At 33.3% G+C, this 17,763-nt stretch overlaps 2 protein-coding genes across 2 annotated transcripts in view; both read left to right on the forward strand.

Annotated features, from left to right (window-relative positions):
- The window catches only part of LOC111414277 (uncharacterized), a 347,116-nt gene that overhangs the window by 65,488 nt on the left and 263,865 nt on the right, over positions 1–17,763 (forward strand). The window lies entirely within an intron of this gene.
- Positions 1,725–13,043, forward strand: LOC139432607 (tigger transposable element-derived protein 1-like). Its single transcript, XM_071201291.1, has 3 exons — positions 1,725–2,283; positions 7,781–7,849; positions 12,826–13,043. The coding sequence occupies exons 1-3, from the start codon at positions 1,725–1,727 to the stop codon at positions 13,041–13,043; spliced, it is 846 nt and encodes a 281-aa protein (XP_071057392.1).

The following is a 17,763-nucleotide window of genomic DNA, read 5'->3' on the forward strand; positions in this document are numbered from 1 at the left end:
AAAACATTATCTAGTTTAATTTGGTGTTTAAAATTAAGTAACTAATTAGTATGTATTTACTAGGTGTTATACAATTGTGCTATGCATAAAAAATAAAATAAAAAAATAAGACCGAAGTACTTCCCAGGAACAGACACTATTAACATAGGACGCTATAGAAATTTATCGTCATAAGAACATCAACACCGAACGCGACAATTAGCAAATATCAATAAGTTCATTATCTAGTTAATAATTTTGTACTAAGTATACCTTGTCAACTTTGCCCTGATTGAGTCACTCTTGAACTTGTTTGTAAAGAAGATAGCTTGTGAAAGGCTAGCTTCCATCCTCATCTTTCCTCCCAGTCTAGTGGTTTCAGATTTTTCTCAGACATTGCCTTCTGAATGCCTCTTATTCAGATAATTTTTAATCTGTCTCTACTATTTCTGATCCACTATTGAGGCTGGTTACTGAGTTTTTTGCAGGTTTGCCTTTTTTCGAATAGTTGGGATAATAGTAATAATTGCTTCAACCCCCAACCTAAGGCAACGAGGTCGCCCTTCATCGGTCCCCGGCTGTGGACTACAAAAAAGACACTTAAAATACGTAAGTAGCACATGGGAGGACTGAAAGGTAGCTTTGCGCTGGAAAAAACTTCCAGGTCATAGATAGGCGAAGAATATGATAACTCATGCAGACAGCAAAAGGGACCTTAGGTCGCTCTCTGCGTACGGTTATACCTTGTATTCTTATGCCATGGTGAGACTCATTCCCGTGGTGCATAACTGGTGCATAAGGATCAATGGTATATCACTTTTTGTCTGAATAAAGTCAAATACCCAAATACAGTAATACCCTGACTTTCGTTAATTCGAAGATACGTAACTACGAATTTGTCGGGTATTCCCCTGCTTCGCTCAATAGAGGATTGAATCATAAAATTTTCTAGCTCCTTCAGTTTATGCGAGTTGTGCGTAGAAAGTTGATTAATCAGTCAATACATACCTATTATAAAACGTGATTTTAAGTGTTTGAGAATAACGTAAGAATTTTATTATGATATACATACTGGATACGTTGAAAAATTAATTTATTTTCTATTATATTAGTTATTATGTTAAAGAGAAGGAAAGAATTCGTTTTTTTGAATTTTCCATAAAGAAAGCAAAACCTTGACATCAGAAATAAAGCATGAGATTTTGAAAAATTTTGAACAAGGCCTGAAAACATGTGAATTAGTAAACAAATATAATTTATGCTATACTACTGTGTATACAATAATAAAAGACAAATGTAAAATTCTCGACGCAGTTAAAAATGCTCAGCCTTTAACTTCTAATATAATTCGTAAACGGCATGGTTTGTTAGCGGAAATGGAATCTTTACTTAAAGTATGGTACGAAAACCAAGTAAAAGTCAAGAATTCTCCAGTTGACCAAAATACTAACAGATTTTCTAATCAACTAATCAATACTAATCGAGCCAAACAGATTTTTGAAAAACTAAAGACACAAGATGGTGACGAAGCAAATGATGAAACATTTTTAGCCAGCAATGGTTGGTTTTGTCGTTTTAAAAAAAGATGCGACTGGCTCAATATTGCGCAGGGTGGAGAAGCAGCAAGTGCAGATAAAGTCGCTGCATCTACTTTTCCTGGCAAATTAAAGAATATAATACAAGAAGGCTGTTACAGTTCACAGACTATATTCAATGTAGACGAAACGGGCCTTTTCTGGAAGAAAATGTCGCGAAGAACTTTTATTGCACGTGATGAAAAGGTGTTTCCAGGATTTAAAGCAGCAAAAGGTCGATTAATGCTTATGCTCCGTAGAAACACTGCTAGCGATTGTAAATTGAAACCATTGTTGGTGTATCGATCTGAAAACCCCAGAGCCCTAAAAAATAAATACAAATCAGGATTACCAGTAATTTGGAAGTCAAACCAAAAAGCTTGGGTTACTGCCTCTTTATTTGAAGACTGGTTTCGGAATCACTTTGTCCCGGAAGTTGAACGGTACTGTTCCTCTAAAAACATCGCATTTAATATGATACTTCTATTAATTATTGATAACGCACCTGGACACTCGGCAGCCAACCTTATGAACTATGATCCTCGCGTCAAAGTAATGTTTTTGCCCCCAAATACGACTAGTTTACTTCAATCTATTTATCAAGGTGTTATAAAAAGATTTAAAGCTTATTATACTCGACGATCATTTAGACGTTTAAATGAATCTATGAATCACGACAACTTATACGTTAAGAAAAAAGAAATAATAAATAAAAGAATCGTGGGACGAAGTTTCCTTTAATACACTGAAGGGGGTTTGGAAAACTTTGCCCGGACTTTTTCGAATATTCCGGAATATACCCGAAGTAGTACTAAATATTGTTACTTTAGCTTTACATTGTGCTCTTGGAGTCGCATGATGAGGAGCTTACTGTGTAAGATCTGATTGAAATGCAAAAACAAAATGACGGTGAAGAAAGTGATGTTGAACCAACACAACCGGAAAATACCCTAACCATCGCAAAATTAACAAAAGGGCTTAATTGCACACAATAGTATAAAGGTTTTAGAAGAAACAGATAATAATGAAAAACGCATTATGACAGTAAAGAGAAAAATAGAACAATCAATTGTCTGCTATTAAGAAATCCTACGTGAGAAGAAAAAGAATTTATGTCGCCAAACTACTATCACCAGTTTTATAGAACCGTCCAATTTAAATGACTAAATCTAAGTAAATTAGTCTACAAAACATAAATAAAATATTAATTTTTTTCTGGTTTGTTTCACACTGTTATTAGAATGCATAAATAAATTTGATTTAGAATATGTTTCCGGTTCACCTTTTGTTGTACATAAATTTTGCTTCAACCTATCCAGATACTCGACTTACGTAATTTTCGACTTACGTAATCCTACCCGGTTCAACCTATTACGTAACTTCGGGGTATTACTGTATTAAATAAAAATAGTTAATAACTAAATCAAACTCATTATTACAACAACAAAGAGGCAGAGTATCAATAAAATTATGAGATGAATTAGTACAATAGAGAGAATCTGGAAATCCCGGAATACGTATTTCTAGAATTTTTTCTTTGCGATCTTTTTCGTCCTCGCAAAGAGAATTATATTTGTCAGCTACAAGCGCACGTTGAAAATCCAGCGATTAGACACACCTCCAACAAGCCGTCTTTTCAGTTTCGGAATTCCTAAGAAACTCATACTTTAGACGGCTGCCCTATTCGGTGCTCCCTTAACACTCGAGAGAGAGGAGCTCCAACTAAATTTGCTAGCAAACCGACAACAGCCGCAAGGTCTTCACCATAAGTCTCTAGTACGGCTTCCCTCGTAAGATGCTTAAACAATACCTCGAAATCGGATACGTTTACTAATGAACTGCACAGATTGAACTATGTTCTCCTAAATACATAAAGTTCATTATACATGCATGTTAAAGCGGATCTCATTAACCATGTCAAAGACCACCTCCTGCGTTATGGCAAAAGTCGAGCGCGGCAGCCGCCACCTGGCCGAAATCCCCAGGTATTTCTCGCACCCCTGTTGGCAAAGTCCACAATAAAAGTGGTTTCGTGACATAAAACAAATGCCGAAAATAACTTTCATTAATGAACAAATAAATTAACTTAGAACTCCATAATTAACTACCAAATTAACAAAATTAATAATAGTTATCGGATTGCAACAACTTCTTGGCGTAAATCTAAGCTTATAGTTAAGTCGAATTTTGAAATGTTTTGTAAACAGCAACATACAATACAAAGGTTTTTCGAAATGGCATAGATTCTTTAGTACGTATTTAAGTTAATATAATTAAATACAATTCAAAGCCCAAGTGGAAACAGTTTTGATATATACAGTGAAATTCCCCTAACTCGAATCACTGAGGGAGCGGAAGAAAACTTCGAGTTATGGAGAATTCGAGTTAGAGAAAAATTAGTAGAATTTCAGCTCTAAAGAAAAAAATTAAAAATGTACTTTTGTAATACGTATATTTAAAAGAGAAACCTTAATACTATTGTAAGTAGAAAATTAATCAGGTTTTTTAAAGTAATCCGTAATTTTCTTTTGGCTTAAAGTGGACAACCGCTCTTTGTCGAAAAAATCTTCTATTAAATGTAAAGAGGTATGAATATTATCTGGAACATTCTCTCTTGATAATACAAAGGTTTCAAGCTTTCTAAGAGAGGAAAAAGCTTCATCAAATGTAGGCACAGCGATAAGTATTCCATTTTCAAGATTATCATCACCCTCATCTGATTCTGAAACAATAAGAACATTAGGTTTGTTTTCGTTCAAGAGTAGTTTCTGAGCCAGAGTCTATGTGGTTTGATTCTGTATTTAAAATTACTTACAGAGCGGATTCGAATATTTGATTCTTTGGTAAATTCGACTTCTAGGAGAAAAAGTTGAAGAAATTCCATAGTAGTTCAGTTCGAGTTACAGAGAAATTCGAGTTAGGGAAATTCGACTTAGAGAGATAAAAACACATTTGAAACCTAGTCAAACGCTTGAGCTTACGAAAATTATTCGACTTAGGTCCATTACTACCATCTTTTAGTTAAATTTATCCGATAGATAAATCCAGCTCTTAGCCAATGAGAGCGCTTAAAACCGCCGTAACCATGGCAACTATCCTCTAGATAATCTTGCGATCTTTGATTCGAGGTTCATCGTAATTGTCGAAAGAAAAAATTTGAAAAAACGATGAAAATATATTTATTAAAAAATATTTAAAATCAGTGCGACTAGTTTCGGGAGTAACATCTCCCTTCTTCTGGCACGACTGAAATGTACAAATTATTTGTTAGTATTACAATTAACTAGATAATAGGATGTTAATAGTTACCGTCAAATTACGAGATAGTAGTCGGAGAGTAGAATTCAATTAACATCTCAAACGATCCACGAGAAAAAGTATAGAAAATACGACACATTGAACAACCTCTAATGTTTAAATTCCATAAATTCCAAATTATTAACAAAATTAAAAGCCTGATGGGCAAGATATAACAAAAAATTTAAGAATTAAATCTTAAAACATGATTTTCATCGTTAAAGAAAAGCCAAAAAAGTTTGAACGTCCTCATCAGTCCTCAATAGGTGTTCTTACGCACCAGATGGACTCTCAATAATTTTTTGGTTTTTCAACATTTTCAGAATTTTATATTAGTAAGTTAACTTTTTCTATGCTTCCATTTTTTGTTATATCTTGCCCTCAGGCTTTTAACTTTGTTAATAATTTGGAATTTATGGAATTTAAACTTTAGAGGTTGTTCAATGTGTCGTATTTTCTATACTTTTTCTCGTGGATCGTTTGAGATGTTAATTGAATTCTACTCTCCGACTACTATCTCGTAATTTGACGGTAACTATTAACATCCTATTATCTAGTTAATTTTAATACTAACAAATAATTTGTACATTTCAGTCGTGCCTGAAGAAGGGAGAAGTTACTCCCGAAACTAGTTGCACTGATTTTAAATATTTTTTAATAAATATAGAAGAAGAAAAACAAATTTTATTCTGTACCCACTACATAAAAAAAAATAAGAATAACAATAAAAATATCTATATGTATATACAAAAAAATAAAAAAGTGAAGGGGTGAGAATAGGGCTACGACCAGGGTCTTTCTGCCCATGATTTAATAAATATATTTTCATCATTTTTTCAAATTTTATCCTCTAGATAGTTTATCAGGAGGATGGTAAAAGTGGGCCTTAGAGGATAATTCGAGATATAGAACTTCGAGTTAGGGAAATTTCACTGTAATCAGCAATATTTTACGCTTCATCTTTTACCTAAAAATAATTTTTATTTTGTTTATGTTGTCTAGTTCTTGTTATTATCGATTGTAGAAAAAGAATGAAAAATCAGCCGTGATGTTGAAAGGTTTTGGTTAGAGATGCATTAAAGCCGCGTAAATATTTATGAGGTCGACAAAAATAAATTGCTTGAACGTATTTGCAAATTTTAATCTCCGCTTTCGAAGCAACTCACTGGGAATTTGCTGTTACAGCTTATATCGGATACCAACCGGGTGCTCTTCGGCCCGAAACAACTTTCCAGACTGACGTCGTTCGCCAACATTAGCGTACCCTTGGGTGAAAAAATGCTAATGTCTGCAAAGATTTTTCCCGGACACGAGCGGCATGTGTTAAAAATCATAAATTCAAAGGGGAAATGGAAACGCGTTTGTCACGATTTTACGACGTTCAAACGGAAACGACGTGCTTACTAAAATTATAAACATGAAAAACAAAGTTATTTTTTTATTGAGGAAATTCTTTCGACATGATTGTAAAACTTTTTCAAATAAATTTCAATTTGTCGTAACAATTCGAAACAATATTTCTCAGTTTAATTAAGTTACCTACATGTAGAAGGGACCTAAACTTTATAAAGGTCTCTATCTTGGGAGATGCAATGAGGTTTCTGCGTCGGCACTTAAACACAAACTTAATCAATATACTTCCGTATCCTTGGTATTTGTGCCCTGAATATCAACCATAAACTATTTATGGGCGACGATACGTCTTGAACACCGCGATGCATCCGAAATAGCCCCTTTCAACCTAAAACGTTCGCCCTTTACAGTCACGCAATCTACAAGCTACGAGCTACTCTGTCGGACTGGCCGAGCAAAATCCAATTATTTCACTTTTATGAAGGCGTGCACCGTGATTGCCTTTGATCCAGGTCAGTTCCGTTCTCGGCCCTAGATTTACTGGTGGGATTTCCGAAATCCCATTAACAGTCTTCACTCCGAAGACAACAGCATTAGATTTTACGACTTGATAAATAAATGACAACTGCTTTTTATATTTTCCAATAATAAATGATATGGTGTAACGTAATCATTGTTAATGCAGGTCAAGTTGTAATTTCACCTAAGTTTACGTTGGAAAATTGACGAGATCGTGTCTACTACGTCTTTACTAGCAATTCGTGCAAATTTTACTATCCCAACGGCGTAAACAACCGCGTTTCGTGCCAAACGGTTTTAGAACAGTCGTAAACAGGCTGCATGTCCATCTTTCGATGGTATAAACTACCTCTTAAAATGCCGTTGCGTCAGTTGTATAGCAGAGAATTCTTACCGTGTTGTATATTTGTTTTTTTTTTACAATGGAGGTCGTGTTCTCTGAAACATTAAAACCTAACCATAAATCCTGTTTTAATTATAACATTAATTTAGGGCGATAAAAACAAATACTTGTACCACACACATGAATGATAGTGCTTTTTATTACTTACCTTACTATATCGTAAATAATTACCAGTACTTATTCTGTAAAAGTGCACCACTATTGTTTTACGTCCAATTTTGTATCTTGTTATTTGTTTAACCGTAATCAGACTGTTAAACTATGGAACCATGTTTATTACAAATAATTACTCTCCTTTCTAATATAATAAAGAATGTTTTTTACATGTTTTGAAATTGAACAAATACTCTAATATTCGTGCTTTTATTGCCAAACTTTTGAAACGTGCTATTTTTGAAACTAACCTACCCAAACAAATTGTGAATCATTCGTTCGGGCTTTTAAACTTTAAAAGCTGGAATATATAGCTAATGTAATAAAAATTGGCGTTGAACGATGTATGACTAATAGAAAAAATTTTAAAGCGAAATGATACCTCAAACATATTTTACAAATAATCACAGAATAAATTATGATTTAATTTTAGAATGCTTCTTATGTTAGTTAATTTTTTCACAAGATTTTTTATGCTTAATGTTTTATGTTGTTGTTTTAGGATTTAATGAAAATATTTATCGACCTTGTAATAATAACAGCCAAATTGTTACATACAGGGATAATTCAAGTAAATATTTAGAAACGGTGAATAATAACTTTGATTTTATAACTTTTTCAAATTCGCTACTGATACGTTTACGATATTCCTATAAACTGAAAATTATGTGGCGGCATGTATGTAATCTATCAGATAACAGCACATTTTCTCTTATCTATAAAACTATAACTATAAACCTTTAAATACCATTTAGAATTAAGATTAATTTGTAATCCAAACAATATATTTTTATGAATGAAAAAAGAATTTTATATCTTGGTTCGCAACACAATAAATTAAAGCAGAAATGGTAATAAACTTAAAAGTTAATCACAAATATACCGTACACGCTTAGTGGGGGAAATCTGTATATATATGTAGAGCGGTTAAATATAATATTTACACAGTCGACCGTGTATGCTTAATTACGACATATTGCATAATTCCAAGCTATTCGGTCCCTATTCCTGGGGCATAAACATTTAGGTGATAGACCGCGTTACATTTCGAAACCTCTGACGTCAACAAGTAACCAGATAAAACGGTACGGTAATTAACAAAGGAACGGACGCGTAACTTCGTTAATATAATTATTAATTTCAAGTTAAGGATCCACGTGGAAATCTTTTTCGTTTTAATTAATGAATTCCACAAGTTCGATTCAAAGGCTCTCGATAAACCAACAAATAATGAGATGTAGATAAATCGTATTAGACTTTTTGTTTACATACCATCTGAGTAAAAAAACTTGAATTAAAGCCTTTTTGTAATGAAAACCTAAAAAAAACATCCCATTTAAACATTTCAGCCGAGATAGACGAAATCAAATAAACTCACAAAACCTTCATATTATTGCTTTTGTCTGATATTTCATTTTCTACTTCGTTGTTGTATTCAAAACAAACAGGTCCCCCTTCCGTTTTATCTTTTAAAAGATACATACAACGAGGCCTTTTTGTTATTTTACCTGTATATATCCCTTGGATAACAGCATAACGGCAAAAAATCAAAAAAAAAATGGTTTCAATAAATTCATTTATAACAAAAATTGTGAAGTTGCAAATAAAATGAATAATATATATATTTCTCTAATAGGAAATATTTTTAAAATGGGTGGACTTTTAACGATATTTTTATCACATTTTAAAACATTATTGTATATTTTCGTAAATTATTGATGTGAATTCATTAATAATATAATGACTCGAAATATACAAAACATACCAACAATATATGTATAAAATGTGAATATCTATTAGTATTAACAGAATGTATTTCGACTGTTTAGAAACATAAGACGTGAAGAGAAACTTCACCAGCTTAAAGTTGCGCACTCCTCACGAAACATCATTGCAAACTTATCCATTAAGAGAGATTGTGTTTCATGATGACGTTTAAGCGCTCTTTGGTTCTGTATGATTATTAATTATTAATGTGAGGCTTCCATTAAGACAGATTATTGCTACGAAATTGGTACAAACAAAAATAACCATTAGTCGGAGGAACTTTATGCTGTGCTAGGTATCGTCTCTAATCATGTTTATAATGATTTGTATGCCATGAATTGAGAAGTCGTTGACGAGAACATTAATTATTTTACATGAAACACTATCAGTTCTATTTGACACCATTCTCCTCTATATTCCACCGTAACTATTCAGGTTGTGAAGAAAAATTCACCACCTTGCATAACCTGGAATATTAAGGCTTATATAACGTTTGATGCTGTCCCAGCTAAAAATTCTCCCTCTGATGAAAACTAATATATCACATCTTATACTATCATATAAAACTTATACACTGTGTACAGTCAGAAAAAAAAGAGATGCGTCGACTTTCGTTCGTATAGGCCGTCCAAATTACATTTTCGGGGTTCATTTTACATACTGTATATGGGATTTTGTGTAATTTGGACGGCCTATACGAAAAAACGTCGACGCATCTCTTTTTTTTTCTGACTGTACATAAATTTTGGAATCAATTCGATAAAAAATCGGGGGATATTCTTCCGGAGAAAAGGCTTGAACATCTATGTTATATTTTTTAACGCGCATTTTTTGAGATAAAATTGAAATGTATAGAATGTCGCAAAATTGACATGCCATGCCTAAATTAACATTTTTAAATAGGAACCCTCATTTTTTGTTGCATTTATGGATTCTACGTCAAATTCTGAGTATATTTCATGTTGCACACCCTATGTCGATATTCAGCTGTCTTCGAAAAAGTGGCTGTGTGTACCTGTGTACATAAAGTATGGAATCAATTGGATAAAAATTCGAGGGACATTCTTCCAGAAAAAAGGTTTGGACATCTATGTTATATTTTTTAATGCGCATTTTTTGAGATAAAATTGAAATGTATAGGGTATCCCAAACTTGAGATACCATGCCTAAGTTGACATTCTTAAATAGGAACCCCCATTTTTTGTTGCATTTATGGATTCCACGTTAAATTCTGAGTATTGCTCAGAAAACCCTCACCAATAGATTCGACACGGAAAGACAAATAAACTTTTTCCGTTATTGAAGTGAATCACTACTTTACACAGTTCCCGTGCGGTTATTATAAAAGTTCTTAAAGATTTGCTATATATTAACATACTCATAGCGTAGTTCAAGTTGCTGAAAAGAATGATTGTTAAACGATTATATAGTTACTTAAATGATTATACAGTCGAATATAAGTATTTGGACACATCTTATAGAAAAGAGATATAAACTTTACTCATAACCACGGATGTTGCACCGAGGTTCTCGATAATCCCGTTAACGGGCAACCTCGTTGTTAGTGTATCAATCGATGACAACCCAGCAAACCTAGCAACATGACAGTTAGTATGTCGCCCTGAAAGTAATATGGGTTTATTAACGTAGGTTTCCCACATAACGTAAGAAGTAGATTGTTATCTAAAATTCTGAAGTATTCATCGGCGTTGAGCATACTATGGAGAAACACCCCAGACCATAATTCCACCACCGTCGAACTTTACTGTTGGCACAATGCGTTCGGGAAGGAAGCGTTCTCTGCGTCGCTCCAGAGAACATGTTTCCACTAATCTACAGTCCACTATCGACGCGGTTAATACAAAGCATTAACCAAGCAGCTCGGTCAGACTTAGTGATCAAAGGCTTGTGGGTGGTAGCACGACTATTAAAGCAAACAGATGTGCTTCTGTACATATGGTATTCATCGAAACGTCATTCCCCGATGCTTGTTGAAACTCCTGATGTGTGTGGTCCATTAGTTGGGTACGGTGCTTTTGAATTAGACAGTACTCACCGATTTCTATCTTCCAGTTTTGTGGGTCTACCGACTCGATTAATATTTGGGCAATCATAACTCATCTTCTCCTTCTGAATAACATAGGCCACTGCCGATTTTGGGTAAGTATTGGCGACTTTTGTGATACCCGACGATTACACCTTTCTCGAAATTAGATTACTCTGCACTTCGTGGCACACTGCATGCGAGTAAGGCGAATGTAGTTTATTACACCATATTAAACAGCAGAGAGCGTGACGGATATTTGGAGCCCAGATTTTGGCAATTCGGACAGCAGATATTGGATGTTCAAATATTTATTGGTAGATAGTATAATTTATGACGTCTTTAGGACTCTTGATGAGAGAAAGTCAATAACCTTAATTCAAGTCTTGGTTCACCAAGATTTTTGATATATTAAATCATGATTTGTTGCTATCATCATTGAGTTATATTAGAATGGGATGTACGGTTGTTAAGTTCTTTCGGGGTTGTTTTGTGGGTAATCTCCGAAGAGTGTACCAAAAGGGTCTATTTTGGTTCCGATTCTTTTTGCAATATTCACTTTTGCTCTTTTTTGAGACTATCATTTATATGCATTCTGCCGTATAAATTATCGGATGCGTGCAGAAGAACAATGTATTATTATTCTTATTCACTAAAACTGTGTTGTATGTTGACAAACATGAAATTAGAAGCAACGTCATTGTGACTAACTAGTTCTCTCTCAATTAATATCTTCTATCAAACCTAGATAGAATCATCAAACTATACAGTGATCCCCATATCTAAAAAGAACCCATATCTTAATCTAATCTCATTGTACGCAAAATGGTTTAAAAAACAAAAGACATATAAGTCACATATAACACATATAAGTCAGTAGCCTAAACTGCAAGTTCAAAACGTTGTCAAGAATAAAGAAAAATCGATTGTGTAAAAATCAACCAATCACGAACAGGGTCATTTTAGTTACAAAATTAACTTGGCTTGTTACTTGCTTTTTAGGCTTGTTGAGCAATCAAATCGCCTAACAAACCAATAAGATTTTTTTTTATTATGTAGGTATTATAAGGGAGATAATATGTTATTCCAGATACTCATCCTTATACAGTGTTTGTTTCTATTTAGGTAGAATAAGATCGCGACAGATGGTGGAATACTATACATGAATTAAACTTCTTCGTATTTATAATTGCAGTGTATGTGGACTACTTATGGTATCCTTCTATGTGGTCGCTTAGATATTTGGGTAAAAAACCTATTTTCGTTTATCTCACAAGTTTTATTGACATAAAAATAGATTCAATATTTCGTGCTATGGCACACCCAAAACTACAAAACTTCCACCCTTCTTAAAATTAAAACCTCTACTTGTGTATAATGCCAAAACCCCAAGGGCCATGAAAGGAGTTCTAAAATCTAGTCTACCCATCATTTGGGAATTCAATAAGAAATCTTGAATCATAAGAGACATTTTTCAAAATTGGTTTACCACACATTTTTGTCCATCAATAAAAATATAAATAAAAGAAATTAAAATAATTATTCGGGAGACGATCTTTTTATAAAAAGAAACTACTTTATTTTATACTAATATTTCGATCAATTTATTTCGATCTTCTTTTTATCTATAAAACGTTACTGTGAACTAAATAATTTTGAACCAAAAGCTGTATTACTGCTGGATAACGCACCAAGTCATCCCATCAACCTATAGGTCTTAAACACTTGCGTTCCAGTGGAAATAGTTTTACTACCACCCAACATTACGTCGTTAATTCAGCCAATGGACCAGGGAGTTATTGCAAATTTTAAGGCACATTATCTTCGTCGTACATTTCAACGACTTATTGATAAAACAAAAGGTGGAAATAAAGAAACAATTTTGCAATTTTGGAAAAAATATAACATCCTGGATGTCATAGGATTTAGAGGTCACTGGGCAAGAATTAACTAAGAAGTGCATGAATGAGTGTGGCAGAAGATATGGCCGGAGGTATCCCAGGATTATGAACGAGAAGAGCCTATTGTTGGTCAAATTGTCAATCTAGTCGAAACAGCAGGACTAGGAGATGTAGATGAGTAGGATATTGAGGAACTACTGCAGGTTTCTGGTGAAGTACTTACTAAGGACGACCCTCAGGAACCGGCAGAGAAAGCAATTGAAGAAGGCGAAAACAGTGGTTAAGAAGACGATGAACCAAAAGAAATTACTACAGATGTTCTTAAATAAAGTTTGAAAATAATAAATAAAATAGTAGATCAAATTGTTGCGAATGACCCAAATTTTGACAGAAGTGCAAAAGCCAGAAGAGGAGTTTTGGATGCGATCGCCTGCTACCAACATTTGCTTAATGAAAGAAAAAGAAAGCGACAAATGACTCTAGACGATTTCTTCGCCAAAAAATCAACAATATCAGAAGAGCCAGGACCTTAATCAGAAATATAAACTTCATACATACATATTTGTGCAAATGTTTGTGTTAAAACATTATATACAATGCAAATTACTAGTATTACAATTTAAAATTAAAGTAAATTTTGTTTATTTTTCGTCGCATATTCCTGTTTCCCTATTTACTATGTGTTAAAATGACCTCATATAACGCTATTTCGTTTAGCGTTCCTATCTCCAGGAACGCATCTACCGCGCGAAAGGCGGTCTTACTGTATGTATTTTCTTTTATAAGATTTTCTGGAACTTTTACTGATGTATAAACAATGTCACAATAATTATTATGGTGTTCTTCCAACACCATAATAAGGTTTGAACAATACATTACTAATGGCTTCAGCATGTATTTTGCGGTGTATGTCTTTTTATTAGTAGTGAATTAATAATGTATTTGTGCCGTTTATTTTGAATACATTGCTTAAACTCTAAGCGGCCTCGCCAGTGGATCGTGGACTCATCAATAATCCAACAGAAACAACGTATTTTTGAAAAGCTGTTATTATTGGATTTATAATAGGCTATATCTTAAATAATTTATCTTCATCAACATTTTCCAATTTATTCATAAAATGCTACCATTTAAAAATTAATAAGAAAAATTCAACATTATTAGTTACAACTCTCCTAACGCGTCAAATGTATCTCTGAAGGTATTAACATGAATAGTTTTTCTCAAAACATTATAAAATTATTTTAATACGTCTGCTTCCATAAATCTTTCAATCTAGAATTATAATCTAGAATGTATAAAAAATTTATGGGCTTTTCTATTCTTAAGTATTTCATTTTTTTTAATGGGATTTTCCTTTCGCACTCTACTTTTAAATGTTCCTTATATTCTAACAACCCAAATAAGTCAACAATTAGTAGACATCTTAATCAGTATGCCGCAGGAAAGAGCAGCAGCCGCTTATATTTTTAAAGTTGTAATTATCCATGTTGCAAGGTGTATGTAATTAATGAAAATCAAAAATAACCTTTAACTTGCTGTTTATTAATATGCTTCGATACTAGTTTCGAGGTATCACCTCATCTTCAGTCAAAAAGTCAAAAATTAATGATGTTCATAAGTGAAAAAAAACATTACTAAAAATTATCATAAAATTTTTAAACATGTTGAAAACGGAGAAAATATATATATATTTTATTCACCAAAATATTCTTATATTTTTATTCACCTCACTTTAAAAAAAAAAGCGAAAAGCACGACGTTTGTGGAGGACTAAGTTATACGCAAGCAGGGAGCAGTATCGTGCATCAAATTTACTTGAAGACTTGAATTTTCAATCTGTAAGCGGATTGTACAAAACTTTTACTAGGAAGCACACCACTGATTTTGAGTTTTTATTGTCACCCATTGACCATAAAACTGCGAAATGGGATACCACACTTTGGAAGGCAATTCCTGCTCAAGAAAGGCTGGCTTTAATCCAACGATATCTGGCTACTGGCGATTCTTATGCCAGTGTTCAATTCTTATTTCAAATATCAAAGCAAGAAAACAGATTTTCATTTTCTCCATCCTGAGGGCTGCTAAATGGTAGTCCATTTTCTTTTTGCATTCATCATCGGTCCTATCCATTTGTGTTGCAATTTTTTCTCACGCATCTTGTTTCTGAAATTTATTGAAATGGTTCGGATATTTCGGATCCCAAACGATTTCAAGTATCGATAAAATTTATAGTTTCTTCTTTACTCCGCTCCATTTGCACAACACAACGTCGAGTGACGAGAGAAAAACGAGCTCGTACCAGCACTAGGCGCTACGTACTAAAGAGGATTGAACGTGCAACACAACCCGTCCAAATACGATTCAACTCCGTATCGTATCATTTCTTTGATGTGACGGTGAAAAACCGGCAAATCGGGGATCGAACTCGTTGCGACCCGTGTGAAGTTACCCATAAATTCCATCCATCAAAAAAAGTTTTGTTTGTGTATCGATTTTAATGATTAATAGCTCATTAGGAAGATCTTCTAGAGTAGAGCCTTACATAGTTTTGGCGGCACAGATTTTTGGCGGGAACACCTTAATTCCGCGAAAAACAATAAAATATTTAAAAAAATTCTCTAACTTTAGAGTCCCAAAAATTGAAAACTAATTAACATAATATGAATGATTAGGAAACAATATGAGGAATGATTAAGAAATCAGAATGCGTATACTGTCTTCTACACAAAAGTGAATTTTGGTCGTCGCTAAATCATATCGGTAATTAGAAAAGTGCAACAAAACACGAACCTGTTTCCAAACGTGCGTGGCCAGGCGGTTCTTTGAAAAGCAAAATCATATCCATAAGTATAACTCTTTTGTTAATGGTCCGATTAAAGTGTGTGATACCTTTTTGGAAAGGGTTCGTCCTGTAGATCATGTAATGGCGGCGCGAAATTCTAACAATAATGGTATATAAACGACTGAAAACGTTATAAACAATCATATTCATAAATATAACTTTTTTGTTAATTGTCCGTAACTAACTGATAACTAATAAATATAACTTAATACGAGCTGTGTAATAAACGCAAAGTCAAACAAAGTGCCAGAAGAGACTTGCACGAAACGCTTACGGAACAACAGAAAAGCTGTTAAGAAAGTGATGGACACAAAAATTAAACACAAACTAAAACAAAATTTGACAATCAGCCAGAAAAGTCATTCTTTTATTACCAACAACGACGTTCCAATGCCACTTAAATTTTCGAAAGACTATGTAGTCATCGTGTTCAATAAAGGAAAGTTATACTACAGCAGTTTTCAAACCCTTTTACAGCATAAAAATATCTCTGATACACAGTGTCCGCCAAAAAGTCAGCAACACCCGTTTTATTTCTGTTCCATTGCATCAACGTTTCTGACATTTAGCTTATATGGGATGTTCATATCGATCTTCCGATTTAAAGTATTTTCAAGATGGTGGCCACTTCCAGTCCCCCGGAAGTAGACCTCAACTTCGTTATTTTAAATGGAATGCTATAGTTTTTATTACACCTTTTAGTTGTATGCGAAAAAATATGTTGACTTTGATAAAAGTTACTGGTACCTAGCAGTTTTCGTTTTCGAGTTATTTTGATTTTAAGTTTTTGTTTGGTAAATTTCACCATGCTTTTAAAACGACATATCTCAGCCAATATTTATTCAAGAAAGCTCTATCTTGGTAAGATTACTCTTCAGATGATATCAAATAGATTGTCGTTTGTTGTATCAGAGTATCAGAGTATAAATGTATCAAAGTCAACTTATTTTTTCGCATATAATTAAAAGGTGCAATAAAAACTATAGCATTCCATTTAAAATAATGAAGTTGTGGTCTACTTCCGAAGGACAGGAAGTGGCCATAAATAAAACGGGTGTTGCTGACATTTTGGCGGACACTATATACTTAAATAATTTTGTAATAGAATAATATTCTGTAATATTATGTTAATTGATAAATAGAACCAACGTCCATATATTCCCGTGTAATCGACATTGTAATAGTTTCGATCCGATATACCATGACGTTCAACGGCATTGGACGTCAATGTTGCAAACTTAATCACTCATACAATAACATATATAGATCCATTATCATACAATTCACAGTATGAAAATACGACCTTTAACAACAGCCAGGAATATTTAAATCAAATTTCGAAAATTAGATTATCCTTTCCAAGCAGATTGATACAATTGTGTAGTTCTTGTCTGTCATTTTCTTGACTGTATATTTTCAAATAAACCATTTATATCATTAAATGCAGATTCATACAGAAAAATAATTAGAATGTAGATCCATGTTGCAAGTGGTTTATATAAAGAATATAACGAAAAAACTTCTAAACTTGCTTTATTTAATTTAATATGCAGTCAGACCGGTTTCGGGGCTAGCCCGATCATCAGTGACAACTATATATAAACGGAGAAAACATAAATTATAATTATAAAAATATATAAAAAAAATGTATATGACAAACATTAGTAAAAAACAAAAAATATTTTAACAAATTAAAAACATGTTAAAAAATCTATAAAACTACTCACTGTCAGTGGCAAACTAAAATTGTAGAACGAAGATCATCAAAAGAACAGGGGGAGCATGTAAAAGCTTGTATAAGGCTGAAGGCTTTATAAAGCGGTGATAAAGATGTATAACAAAATGGCGAAAATAAAAAAAAGGCACGTTTTTTTGAAAAACTAAAAGAGAAGAAAAAAACAAAAATTATAAAACAAGCGACAACAGAT

The sequence above is a fragment of the Onthophagus taurus genome, chromosome 1 (genome assembly GCF_036711975.1).
Source record: "Onthophagus taurus isolate NC chromosome 1, IU_Otau_3.0, whole genome shotgun sequence".
NCBI classification, from domain to species: Eukaryota; Metazoa; Arthropoda; class Insecta; order Coleoptera; family Scarabaeidae; genus Onthophagus; species Onthophagus taurus.

Excerpts from the sequence above, each read along its gene's own strand:
- LOC139432607 (XM_071201291.1), top strand. The coding sequence starts at position 1,725 with ATGTCGCGAAGAACTTTTATTGCACGTGATGAAAAGGTGTTTCCAGGA. Across the intron at positions 2,284-7,780 it reads TAAAAGAATCGTGGGACGAA|GATTTAATGAAAATATTTAT; the intron begins GTTTCCTTTAAT and ends TTGTTGTTTTAG. Across the intron at positions 7,850-12,825 it reads TACATACAGGGATAATTCAA|TGGAAATAGTTTTACTACCA; the intron begins GTAAATATTTAG and ends CTTGCGTTCCAG.